The sequence below is a fragment of the Lissotriton vulgaris genome, chromosome 6 (genome assembly GCF_964263255.1).
Source record: "Lissotriton vulgaris chromosome 6, aLisVul1.2, whole genome shotgun sequence".
Classification (NCBI taxonomy): domain Eukaryota; kingdom Metazoa; phylum Chordata; class Amphibia; order Caudata; family Salamandridae; genus Lissotriton; species Lissotriton vulgaris.
This window is the reverse complement of record NC_141694.1, coordinates 1788676211-1788690508: the sequence shown is the minus strand read 5'-3', so window position 1 is coordinate 1788690508 and position 14298 is coordinate 1788676211. Positions and strand designations below refer to the sequence as shown.

Below are 14298 nucleotides of genomic sequence, written 5' to 3'. Positions count from 1 at the left end.
CGTCCCGCTCCGCTTTCTGATAAATAAACAAATTTAATTTCACCCGAGAGTGCTGCACCTTTCTTAGCTGACGAGGAAGTTTGAGCGATATATATATATCTATATATATATATATATATCTATATATATCTATATCTATATATATCTATATATATATATATATATAGATATATATATATATATATATATATCACACTAAGGAAAAGTCCCAAAGGGCAGATTGCCTGGGTCACATGTGGGTGACCCAGGCAATCTATGCCAAACTCGTGTTTGGTAAAAAAACCCTTATTAAAATCATTCTTTCTGACATCAAGTGAGCCTGTTACATAATTAGCTGCCAACTAAATCTCATTCCATGTTAACCAGTGCCAGACTCAGTGCCGCTTAAACAGAGTGTGCAAGCCCATGCCAATCATGTGGTCGATAAATAATTGGAGAAACCTCCCCCGATCAACAGCAAAAACACCTTCAGGACAGATGATTCACATGCAGCTTCAACAGGTTTGTAGTCGTGCAGCTCTAACTGGGACTAAAGACCCCAAATCTTCACATGTCCAGAGAGCCGCCAAACTGATGGACAATGCAAAGGCCACTAACATAGCAAATGACAGGTGTGCGCAGAAGGGTTTGCCACAAGTCAAACTGCTGTCCGTCAGCCACCACTTCAGAGAAGCTGCCTCCGACATGATCTTTTCCGAAAAACAGTCCAGTGCTGACTGGACATGTTTCCTGGATCGCCCTCATGTGTTAGAGCGAAAGGTGTCAACAGACCCAGGAGCTGCAAATCTGAAGACAGAAGATGAATAGCTTTCACATGAACCATTGGGATAATAACCTGAATCCCTCCTGACTTGCTGAGGGGTAGGAATCGCCTTCAAAGTAGCTGCGTTCAAAATCAAACATATGAAGACCAATCCAGGGGTGAGACTTGGACCTAGTGTTGTAAAGTAACACTAACCTTTGAAGGTGAGCCAACACTAGCAAATGTGGCCCAGTCCTCAGAAACCAGGTGCCTAGGTACAGTAATAAACCCAGACCAGCGAAGAGGAGCCACAGCCACTGATATAAGCTTCATAAAGACCAGAGAAGCCAATGTAGGGCAACAGGGATGGACAGCAAATTGATACAGAGTATTGCCCAAAGTATGAAGTATTTTTTTGTGGGACCGCAGGATAGGTACATGCAAGTATGCATTCTGCAAGACATCACCCAGTCTCCACAAACATAGGCCAGCAACATCTGAACAAGGGATAGCATCATGAACTTCTCTTTCTGTAGGAACAAGTTAAACACTCAGGGTCTGATATCGGTCACAGACTCCACCTTTCTCAGGGTTGAAGTAAATGGAACTTCAACCATACCCAATATATGTTGAGCAGAGCCAACAACTCTCTAAACAGGATACTGGAGTTATCTGTAGAGACAGCTGGATAAACCAGCAGGATATGGGAAGGAGTGCCCTGGAAATGCAGGGCATAGCCAAAATTATCAATCTGCAGCGTCACCGCTTGACAGTAATGGAATGGCAGCAGTCCAAAAACTGGCGATCAAGTCCTGTGCTTTTTCTCTCCCCAACCTCTTACCAGGAGCCCAAGGGGAAATAAAAAGGTTCTGTTCTATTACCAGGAGAGGGGGAGGTAGGCTGCAGCCACTGCTGACCTTTTGCTCCACTGTTGCCCCTGAAGCTGTGAAAGCTTTGCATGGGCTATTGCACCTATTATATGGCTGCCGCCGACAGAAAGAGAGGCTCTTATAGAAGCTCTGGAATTTGATACTTTTTTATACCGGGTAAGCTTGGCCCAGCAAGAGCAGCGTAGCATGGCTCTGCTTAAATTTCTACAGAGTGGCATCAACCTCGCCACAAGTAAGCACTATAAAGAACATGTACATAAAGCAGTAAAGACATCTCGAGAACCCCACAGAGTGCATCCAGGCATGTGTGCAAATGGTAAAACTGGTTCCCTGACTAGACAAATGTTGGGTAGGTCCATGACAGAAATCTATTCATAAAATGTACGAGTTTGAAACCTGTGCTCTTCGGTGGCACCCTCTCTGCTCACTTACCAGGAATTTGTCAGGAAAAAATGTGCAAGGTCTAACCGAAATAACCATCTTGCCCCGCAAACAACCTTAATCATAAAAGGATTTTTCTTAAATCGTTCCACTTGAACCGACCACCAACATCTACCTGGTTATGATCCACAAAGGAAGCCAGGCACTACTATATTTTGCCACATAATCCCGAACAATGCATTTTTGGTTTTCTACTGTAGTAGAATGTTTTTCCCCCCCATATTTTTGGATGCGTACGTTCAGTTTTCATAGTTTTAGGTTTTTCTTGCTCAATAAAATATTTTAAGATACCTTGATTTGGAAATGTTAACTTTGCATTCCTTAACTGTACTATTTTTACTATTAGCTTACATAAATCCACATTCAATTTCTTTGCAAAACATTGCTGTTTGAACCACGTTACCAAGGGCAAGGATTCCTCACAGAAAGCAGTTTACTTTAAGTGGAAGAACTGTTTGGGACTTGTTAGAATTCGGTGACATTTCCTCACTATGGCCTCTCTCCTACAATATTAGCAATCGGACTTCCTGCAATGAAACTTTGCAGAAACCGCATGCAATCAAACAATGAATCATTAAAGACTTATAGAATCATGAGCTTCCGCCTCCCCCATTCCGATCCGAAGCCTCCAAGATCATCTGCGGCGTACACTGTTCAACATCTACATGGCTCCGCTCGCACAAGTCGCACGACAGTACGACCTCAACAATCTCCTACGCAGACGACACTCAACTGATCCTTTCCCTCACCAAGGACCCCCTCACCGCCAAATCCAACCTCCACGAAGGAATGAAGGCCGCCGCCAACTGGATGAAGATCAGCCGACTGAAACTGAACACGGACAAGACTGAGGTCCTCATCCTCGGCTCCAACCCTTCAGCCTGGGACAACTCCTGGTGGCCTACGGCACTGGGAGTAGCCCCGTCACCCACCGACCATGCAGGCAACCTGGGAGTCATAACGCAGTCTCCTCCTCCTGCTGCTTCAACACCCTCCGCATGCTCCGCAAGATCTACAGGTGGATCCCGACAGATACAAGGAGAACAGTCATCCAGGCCCTCGTCAGTCGCAGACTCGCCTATGGAAACGCCCTCTACGCGAGAGCCCCGGCCAAGGTCATCAAACGACTACAACGCATTCAAAACGCCTCTGCACGCCTGATCCTCGACGTACCACGCCACAGCCACATCACCCCCCACCTGAGAAACCTGCACTGGCTTCCCGTCAACAAGAGGATTTCCTTCAAGCTCCTTATCCACGCACACAAGGCACTCCACAAGACCGGCCCAGCCTACCTCAACAGACAACTCTTCTTCTACATCCCCAACCGCCAGCTCCGGTCTGCCGACCTCGCCCTCGCCACCGTCCCGCACATCCGAAGAACAACCACCGACGGCAGATCCTTTTCCCACCAACCACCAAGACCTGGAACACCCTCCCACTGAGCCTACGAAAGACCCAAGACCTGCTGACCTTCAGGAGGCTACTCAAGACCTGGCTGTTCGACCAGTAGCCCCCCCCTTTTTCCCCCAGCGCCTTGAGACCCTCACTGGTAAGTAGTGCGCTCTACAAATTCTTGATTGATTGATGAGATACAATGTTTGGGAACAAATCTTAAGTCCTGTGAGACATTGCTACAGTGGAAAGAAAAACAAGAAAGCATTCAGGCTGAGCTAGTTTTCTCTAGTCTTCTTAATGGATTGTGACAAAATTAATGAGAAACAGTATTTCAACGCTAATCTACTACATCTTGAAAGCATTTCCTTTTATTACTGCTTAATTTACCGGTCATGTTTTCATCCAGTGGAAGAGAAACTCCAACATCACAAATTTTAATTGCTTCAAAGTCCCCTTTAACGACCACGTTAGAAGACTTGATGTCACCATGAAGCAGTTTCTTTTCATTGTGCAAATACTGAAAAAGTAGAATAGTTAGTTAACACAAAAAAGGGAAATACAAATTACATTAAACATTAAAAAAAATTACCAAGCGAATAGTGAATACAAGAATCAGGATTTTAGGACTAATAAAAATTGAGAGCCAGTCTTAAAGGCACAGCTGCCGCTTCATTGTGGGCTTAACGTGCAATCAGTCTCATGAACTGTACTCAGCAGCGCACTTTCTAATGTAAGCATCATGCAAAACGTCCTTGTTCAGCAATAACTATGTGATGGACAGGAGTGTCAGGATGAGTTAGTTGTGGAGCATCACAAAAATGTTGCCAGTTCTCAAGTTCAACAGCTAAGACAGAATGGCAGATATGATGGTGATGAATGCTGTTCAAAAACATGGGCAGCTGAAATTTCTTGCTTGGAGAACACTTTGATGTGTCAGTGTTAGACCGGCATCCTTTAGGTGGTTTCTCCCCAGACCTTTTGCCTTCGAACTCGGAGCACTTTACCACTGTTAACCAGTGCTAAGGTGCATTTGCTTCTCCCCTAAACATGATGACATCGGTGTATGCCTGATTGGCATATTTGTTGTACTGGTAAGTCCCTTGTAAAGTGGTATTCCAGGGCCTGTAGTTCAAATGCTAGTAGTGGACCTGCAGCACTCATTGTGCACACCCACATAAGTAGAGCTTTCAAACCTGTCTCAGGCCTGCCATTGTTTGTGAACTGTTTGTTGGCACTTTGACTTGGCATTTAAAACTACTTGCTAAGCCTTAAACACCCCTTTTATTGCATATAAGTCACCCCTAAGTTAGGCCCTAAGTAACTCTAAGGGAGGTGTGCCAAATAGGTAAAAGGTAGGACGTCCTGGTACTGACAATCATCTCAATCTGTTTATCACTACCCCTCTCAAAGGCTAGCATTGGGAATTTCTTAACACATTTTTAAGCTGTAATTCCCGATCAGAGAGGAGTAGCTTTTTAATGTTTCATATCTTTGGAATGGTAATGATAAATCCTCCTTATTGGTGAAGTTGGATTTAACACTACTGTTTTAGAAATCCCACTTTTAGAAAGCGTAACTAAGAACAGGTGTTCACCTGGAACTCATTTCCTTATATTTAGCTATATTTTGGTTCAAACCATAAAAGCATTTGTACAAGTTGATAAAAAGTATTACAAACCAGAGTCAATGTGATACAGTAAATACATGATCAGACCAACTTGGATCACAATGAGCATGGCATGGGCTCAATTAAGTTGTGTAAACATAGATGTATCTTGGTCATCTTACAACGCTCATGAATATCAACTTAGTCTTCATACAATTCAAAAGCATGAACAAATCAGGTCATTTATCAAAGCGATAAAAAACTATGAAAGAGGCTCTTTGCAATATTCAAAGGGCTGCGGTTTTAGTTTCGGCTTAGTTTATGAAAACTGCCTGGCTCGTGAGCCAGTTTAAGCACTTTTTTAGATAGGATAGCCACACTACGGGTCGTTCTTACAGAGACCAATTGAAATCAGGTTAACAGCTCACTGGAGGTCCACCCTTGGCTCCTCTGGAGGTCATGTGGTTTTTGGAGGGCAAGGAGAAGAAAGACGCAGGATGAAAGCAGTGTCTGCTGGGGTTACCTGCCTGTAGCCCTGCTGGAGGGAGAGTGAAGGATGCTACAAGTGCAGGATAACTTGGACAGTGGTGGAGGGCCTAGCTTTATTCTCTTGCTTTAGGGACCACTATTGCTAACTTAGGATAACATTCACTGTGCTGGCACTGGCTGGTCTATCAATTTTCATGTTGAGGAGGGCTAGAATTAGAACCATAGAGCCAAGATATGAGCACATATTTATTTTTAAATTCTTACAAGAATAACCTGTGTCTAGTACCTTTAAGCCCCTTGCCATGCTTAGAGCAACTTTCACAATTGTTTCTGCTGGAAAAGGCCCTTCACCATTCTCATTTTTGGCTTCTATAAGATCATTAAGAGATTTCTCTCCCCCATACTCCATGGCAAGGCACATGCTTCCATCACTGGCTTTGGTGAAGGCACGATAACCTAAATAAAATTTAGAAACAATGTCAATATCAATTCAAAAAAAGTTTCACATAAAGTGTTTTCAAGCTAATTAATTGTAATGCATTTAAAAATAATTACAAAGCATCCCATCCCAAACAATGACAATGATAAAAAAAGAACATAAGTTACTTACCTGTAAACTGTGCTTCTCCAGTATTGGTGCCTTTCATAGATTCACATGCTTGAATATTCCCCGTCGTCGAAGTGGGAGTCCCATGGTACATAAAATAGCAATAATATATGCATATAGAAGTAAAATTATTATAATTATATAAATACATATACATATATAAAATACAGTAAAATATCCAGAAAACTCAAAAGTACCATAGAACTGAATAGGCCCATAGAAGCCCAAGGGAAAAACTCAACCTGGTAACATATCAGTGTCATTATGTTTTGGTCCAAATTCCAGCGAATCAGGCTGTAGCTCCCTCTAGAACCTTCTCCTATGAAGCCCAAGACCTCAGATTTTCGTAGCACAGAGTAACCAAAAGTACCTGAGGAGAAGAGAGCCTCTGAGGGGAGGAGGGGAGGGTCGCATGTGAATCTATGAAAGACACCAATACTGGAGAACCACAGTTTACAGGCAAGTAACTAATGTTCTTCTCCAGTATTAGGGGTGTCTTTCATAGATTCACATGCTTGAATAAGAGTAGAAAGCAGTAATCATCATATAAGTCATAAAGGTAACAGTAAATGCAAGCATAAATAAACATATAATTTTTTAAAAAAGAGAGAACCTTTATGACTGGCGGGTAGCAACAGAGGCTCACCTTTAATGGAAAAGATTCCGCAGCAGCGCTTGTCCGACTGCTGCATCAGCGGCGTCTGTTGACTGCAGACAGTAGTGCTTCGTAAAAGTATGGCGGCTCGACCACGTAGCAGCTCTGCAAATGTGTCGCAGGGGCACCCCCGCAAAGAGGGCAGTAGAACCTGACACAGCTCTAGTTGAATGAGCACGTACTGGAGCTGGAAGAGGCTTGCCAGCCCGTTGATGACAAAAAGTAATGGTGGAAGAAATCCACCTAGTAATAGTTTGTTTGGTAACAGGTTGTCCTTTGCAGGTCGGGCCATAGGCCACGAACAGTTGATCAGATTTCCTGATGGATGCAGTGCGCTGAATGTAAAACTAAAGACTACGTTTTAAATCCAGGGAATGTAATGAAAGTTCCGCAGGAGTTTGTGGATCAGGAAAGAAAGTTTTCAAAATGACTGGTTCATTGAGATGAAAATCACTGGGAACTTTCGGAATAAATTTAGGATTAGTACGTAATGTAACAGCCTCTTTTGAGAACTGGAGAAAAGGAGGCTGAATTGTGAATGCCTGAATGTCACGGACACGCCTAGATGACGTCAAGGCGAGCAATAGGGCAACTTTCCACGTGAGGAATTTTAAGCTTGCTGAATGGATGGGTTCAAAAGGAGGTAGGAGGAGCTGAGACAAAACAGGTTTAAGCGCCAAGCAGGCGGAGGACGCCGAATGGGTGGAAACATACGGAAGAGGCCTTTGAAAAACTGTTTGATGATTCTAGAAGAATACAGTGAGGTAGAACCATCATGACAGAAGCGGGGGAGAGCCGCCAGAAATACTTTCATAGAGGAGTGGGAAAGTCCTGACTTTGCAAGGGATAGGAAGAAAGGCAGGATTTGCTCTGGTTTGGCGGTCATCGGATCCAAGGCTTTGGTGTGGCACCAGACACAGAAACGCTTCCACTTTAACTGATAGGTTTTAACCGCATCGCTGCTGCGGTGATTTTTGCGCTGTGCTGCGCGGTTCAAAGTACCGCGTTACATGACGAGCTCAGCTCGTCATCAGCACACGCCACCCGTGGCCGATGACGAGCTGAGCTCGTCATCAGCATCGAAGGGGTTAATGGTGGAAGGAGCACGGGCGTGCGCTAACACCTCTCTACAGTCAGCGTCAATGGTCAGACGCGCAAATTCATGGTGTACAGGTTCCAGGCATGGAGCTGGAGACATGCTGGATCCGGATGGCAAATCTGCCCCTGCTGCATCGTGAGGAGGTGAGGCAGTGGATGAAGCGGAATTGGCTCGTTCTGGGAGAACAAGACCAGGTCCGAGAACCAGGGGCTCCGCGGCCACTTTGGTGCGATCAGGATGATGTGGCAGGGTTGAAGCCTCATCCTGTGCAACAAGCGCGGAATCAGCGGAAGTGGAGGAAAAGCCTAGCTGAATGCGTTAAACCAGCTGATCGAAAAGGCATTTCCGCTCGACTCTCTGTGGGGATGAAGACTTGCAAAGCGTTGGCATTTCCTGTTGGTGATAGTCGCAAGAAGATCCATCTGCGGCTGGCCCCACTGGCGGAAAATGAACTCGAGAGTTGGTTGATTGAGTTCCCACTCGTGGTTGTTCGAGAAAGACCTGCTGAGTGAATCCGCCAGAACATTGGAAGCACCCGGCACATGGATGGCTGTGAGATGTATTGGATGACGAATCGCCCAATTCCATATCTCCTGTGCTTGTTGGGAAAGCAAAAAAGGACCTTGTGCCGCCTTGCTTGTTCAGGTAATGCATGCTGGTGGTGTTGTCTGTCCTCACCAGCAAAGATTGACCTTGAACAATCCGTTGAAAAGACTTCAGGGCAAGGAAGATCGCCAGAAGCTCTAGGCGGATTAAAAGCCAAGTGCGGTGGACCGCAGACCATTTCCCTTGTACTGACAGACCTTCGAGATGTGCTCCCCAGCCCTCCAGGGACGCATCAGTTGTAAGCGTCAGAGTCGGAGCAGCGTCTTGAAAAGACCGACCTTTTGAAATGTTCGAAGGGTGGGCCCACCACTTCAGAGCTTCCTGAATGCGGGGCGTGAGAAGGATCCTGTCGTTGAAGGACCCTGAAATCGGTTTCCACTGCTTGTCTAACTCCTCTTGGACGACCCTCATATGTAGTCTGCAGTGGGGAGTCAACTGTATGGCAGAGGATGCCATGCCGAGGAATGATTTCAACATCCGGACTGAAACGTACATCTGGAGCATACGGTCTTGTCTTTCCTGGGAGACAAAAACCATTGCCAGGCGAGAATCTAGTGAGGCTCCTAGAAAATCTCGCCGCTGAGACGGGCGAAAGTGTGACTTTTGGCAATTGATGGAAAGGCCCAAGTTTTGAAACCGGGAGATGCAAGACTGCGTATGCTGGATTGCCAGTTGGAGGTTCGGAGCCTTTATGAGACAATCGTCCAGGTATGGATAAAACTGTATGCCCTGTAGGCGCAGAAAGGCAGCTACCAGGGCCATGATCTTGGTAAAGACCCTCGGTGCTGAACGGAGGCCGAACGTCAGGACTTTGAATTGGAAGTGCAGGTGTCCAACTGTAAAACGAAGATATTTTCTGTGCCTGGGGTGGATCTGAACATGAAAATATGCGTCCTGGAGGTTGATCGTGGAGAAGAACTCTCCGGGATTGAGGTAATGTAGTATCTAGAGCAGGGTTAACATTTGAAAAGTTTTGGACATGATGAATTTGTTTAAAGCTCGTAGATCCAAAATTGGGCGCCATTCTCCTGATTTTTTCTTTACTAGAAAAAAGCGGGAGTAAAACCCTTTGCCCTGCTGGCCTTGTGGTACTACCTCGATGGCACCCTTCCTGATCATTAATTTGACTTGAGTCAAAGGGTCTTTGAAATGGGGTGGAGGTGGGCCAGTAGGAGGGCGAGGTGGAGGAAATTTTGTAAATTCCAAGGTGTGTCCTTTTGAAATCAGATCTAGGACCCACTGATCAGAAGTAATGTTGGACCAATTCAAGATGTAATTTGAGATTCAACCTCCAATTTTTACAGTCGGTGGAGAAAGAGTACTGGGACTGTCCCTGTTTCTTCGCATTTGAACCACCTCTGTAGTTAGTTTTCCTTTGGTATGGTCTGGAGGAGGTCTGACGATTCTGGGACTGGTACGTTTGTCTTTGTCTTTGTCGATTGTCATTGTAGGAGCAATATTGGTTTGAGCCACGAAAAGTGGAAGTTGCCTCCTCTACCACGTGCTCCTCGAAAGGGGCGTTTCTTATATTGAAGAGACCCCAACGCCTTGGCAGTATCCGTGTCTTTCTTAATTGACTCTAGGACCTCGTCGACATGCTTTCCGAATAGCGATTCTCCATCATAAGGAAGATCGAGGACTTTAGCTTGGACTTCGGGGCGAAATGCTGTTGATTTTAACCAGCCTTGACGCCGTAAAACAGCAGCTCCCGCCAACTGTCTAAACCCTGTAGAGGAGATATCAATGGCGCAGTCAATGATTTCCGAGGAGATTTTTTCGCCCTCCTGAATGATGGTTTGTGCCTCTGCGCGAATATCGTCTGGAAGTTGTGGAAGCAATGCCGCAATCTCGGACCACATTTGGCGGTCATAACGTCCAAGAATGGCCAAGGAATTAGCTGCCCTTACAGTGGTGGCTGCCATGGTAGTAAATGTTTTCCCTATGGAATCCAGCTTTCGGCCTTCCTGATCTGGAGGAGAAGTAAGTGGCGTTGAAGGATTGCGAGACCTCTTTTGGGCCGCCTGTGTAATAACGGAGTCCGCCTTGGGTTGAGACACCAGACATGCTGGAGAATTTGCTGGTGCTTTATATTTTTTATCCAGTCTTGGCAGGACGGCTGGGATCGAATTCGGCCGCTCCACCAATTTGAGACCTTTCTCCCAAATGTGGTCAATTATAGGGATAGTGTGAGCTTGCCTTTGAGGTAGGTCTTTAAAATCGTAGAGAAAGCAGTCAGTTTGTTGGACGTCTAAAGTGAGATGAAACCTCTTAGCTGCGCGAACCATCAAATTGTGGAAGCTGCCAATGTCCACAGGAGGCGAAGCCAATGGCGACGTTGGTGGAGTGGAAGGCGTGTGAGCCCTGTAATCATCCCAGTCTTGAAGGACATTGTCGTCATCATTTGGATCCGTATTTTAAGGATCAGGATCGTCATTGTCTGTATCAAGCAGGGCATGCACCGGTGATCGTGACGGAACTGGTGCAGAGGCTTGTGTTTGCTGAGGAGGTTGAGGGACTGGAGAAGCAGGCCGAGATGGAGGAAATCTGCGGTTATAATCATCCAGCATGTGTTGCAGATTCTTAACCAAAGACAGTGGTATCTGTGTCGTTTGGTCTGACATAAGTGCCTCTGACCTATCTACTGGAAAAAGTTCTGTCCCATCTTCGACGTCCTCTTCCTCCTCCTCCTCATCATAATCCTGGCACTTAATGTGCAGGTCGGATGGACTAGTTGCTTGACCAAAGGCATTATCATGCTCCGAACCATCATTGGAGTCCTGCTCCGCAGACTGAAATAACTTATCAGGAAGTGCAGATCCACTCTTAATTGGACTCAGTTGAATTAGAGGTACGCGTCGCAGCGTAGAAGCAGTAACCACTGTGAAGGAGGTGGCTGTGGCTAAAGAGTGGTGCAGCGTCGACAAGCCCGTCGACGTGGCGATGGAAGATTCAACAGCCGTTTGAGGCGTCTGTACTGTGTCCACAGGCAAGGGTCCCGTTGACGGAAGTGTCTTAGGCTTCGTCGATGATGATTTCTTCGCCGTCGACGGCGCCGTCGACGAGGCAATGGACTTGCTCGTCGACGATGATGGTCCAGTCGACGAAGGAAGGACCGTCGACGAAGTGACAGTTGTCGACGAAGCCGTCGTCGACGGTAAGGCAGCCGTCGACGAGGCAGTAGTTGACGGGCGACGACCCGTTGACGATGTAGAAGTCTTGTTCGACGACGAAGAGTGCGTCTACGAAAGGCGAGTCGACTGTTGAATCTTCGTCGACAAGGCTGAGGATTTAGAAGCCGTAGACGAGATCTTCAAAACAGAGGCAATAGGCCTCACCTCATGTGATGTCGTCGACGAGGTGGACGTCGTCGACGTAGTTCGAGGACATAGTGCAAGTCGTCGTCGACGTGGAGACAGCATCCACGGATTTCGTCGATGTCGTCGACGGACGTGTCGACGAGCCCGTCGACGAGCCAAAGCCCAGTTTAGAGGATGAAGGCATGGCTTTGGACAATGGCACCAGAGAACCAGGTCTCGTAGGCACATGTGGAGGCAAATCCTGTGGGGAGACAACCTTAGAAACATCAACAAGTCTCTTTTTCTTCAGAAAAGGAGAAGGTATCTCAGTCTCCGACCCACGTTTCTGAGAGGTCTTGGAATAAAAAGAGGAGACACTCATCCTCCGAGACCACAGTGTCCGTTGTCTTCAACTTCTGAAGCCACAGAAGGAGACGGGCCTCTCTGTCCCTTAAAGTTTTAGGTGGAAAAGTACAACAGTACTTACAGGTCTTCACTTCATGGTCAGGGTAGAGACAGTAAATACATTTACTGTGTGGATCTTCATGAAAGAGACGCAGTTTTCCACAGAATGGACAAGATTTGAACAAAGATTTCTTTGAAGAAGACATTTAGAGTTGAAAATACAGCTAAATAAGTTGAAAAACTGAGCAGAGCTCAGGGAGACTCCCTTCGCACGACATGCGGTAGAAAATCTGAGGTCTTGGGCTTCTGAGAAGGTTCTAGAGGGAGCTACAGCCTGATTGGCTGGAATTTGGACCAAAACATAATGACACTGATATGTTACCAAGTTGAGTTTTTCCCTTAAGCTTCTATGGGCCTATTCAGTTCTATGGTACTTTTGAGTTTTCTGGATATTTTACTGTATTTTATATATGTATATGTATTTATATAATTATAATAATTTTACTTCTATATGTATATATTATTGCTATTTTATGTACCGTGGGACTCCCACTTCGACGACGGGGAATATTCAAGCATGTGAATCTATGAAAGACACCCCTAATACTGGAGAAGATAGGTTTGCTAAGCTGACTGGGGAGAACCAGGAACCGTGCATAACAAATGCATCAGTTGCATATTGTAAAATCATTTTTTTTTTTTACATAGAATAAGGAAGTGTCATTGTTGTATGGTTTTACTGGGCACCTTTGGCCTGTATATGGTGGTGGGCTGAACATGTGGTTGCAGGTTTTTTCCTCGTCCATAACGTAGTAGCCGCCTTGAGATACAAAGGTTGAAATTGCATGTAATCCCTGTTAACTAGGATAATAAATACTCAGAGATAATAAAGTCTGCTTCCGCCACCTAATTTACTCCTGCGGATAAGTTGGAATGAGCAGTCATGTTTTATCTCAAAGGAGGTGGTGTAAAGACTAACATTAGTTGCAGAACAATTGTCTCAGTCTCTTTACAGATGGAATACCCAGCCAAAGTTCATCCAAAATTCCGAGACCTTTTTTTGACATTCCGGGCCGTTTGCATTAAAGCCTTCATGCCTTTTTACTACAATAACATGCAGGCCAAATTTGCTTTCCCAAAATGTATCTAGGATTTGTGATTTAACATGAAGGGCTCTTAGAAAATGGGCAAAATAAGGTAACATTGCTTTTTTCTTTCAAATAAAAAAACAAAAAACAAGGGGGGAGAATTTCCTGCTCAATAAATTCATGTTGGCCCCAAAAACCTGGACGGCCAAAACTTTGCTGTGCTAAGATTACCTTCTTTCCAGCTTTGAAAAAGAAAGTAGGCACAGTGTTTAAAAGAAATAAAAAAATACATTCAAGATATTTAGCATTTTTCTCAATTGTGGTCAATATTAAATTTCTCGGTTACTACATATTTGCAATGTTTGAGGGAAACAAGTGTGAAACCTATGCGAGAGCCCATGAAGCTAAGTATTTCTGAAAACTAGATTATTCTGAATTCAGCAGGGGGACATTTGGAGAGCTCACTGTAGTTTTTCATTAAGAAACTCATCATTGAAAAAAAATGAAACAGAAAAGGGGGGTAAAACTGAAATAGGCGACAAGGTTTTCACCCTGAGCTTGTTTGCACTGAATGCTGATCTAAAAAACACCGAATATGCCCCTTGTGAGCACAGACTATATGACTTCTACCAGAGGCAGGAACATTGGTTACGCATCACGCCTTGCTTAGAACTCTTGTGCTTGGACTGGTCTCCCACTCTCACCAGAAGACTTAATGGGACAGGGAGCAACCATACGACTGAGTGGGACCTACCTCATGCTTGTGTTCAGCCATGTAGAGTTTGGCTTCGAGCTTCCTTTTGGCATGAACAGGTGCGGTCAGGGCTAAAGAAGCCAACTTCTGTCGTAATAGGTTCATAATGGGCAGAATATACCTTTTGAAGGTTTCAGAGTGAGCTATTGATTGACACAGGCAGCAAAGCGGGCACAATTTCTACATCCGATGCCAGAAATGAAGGCCCCTCCCTAACCCCAA

General features: G+C 45.2%; 1 protein-coding gene across 1 annotated transcript in view; it reads right to left on the bottom strand.

Annotated features, from left to right (window-relative positions):
* Positions 1–14298, bottom strand: part of PBK (PDZ binding kinase) — a 130952-nt gene that overhangs the window by 26204 nt on the left and 90450 nt on the right. Inside the window, exons 7-8 of the mRNA XM_086928045.1 lie at positions 5853–6022; positions 3859–3988 (exon numbers count right to left, since the gene is read on the bottom strand). Of these exons, the coding sequence (XP_086784171.1) occupies positions 3859–3988; positions 5853–6022 (300 nt within the window). The remainder of the gene's footprint in view (positions 1–3858; positions 3989–5852; positions 6023–14298) is intronic.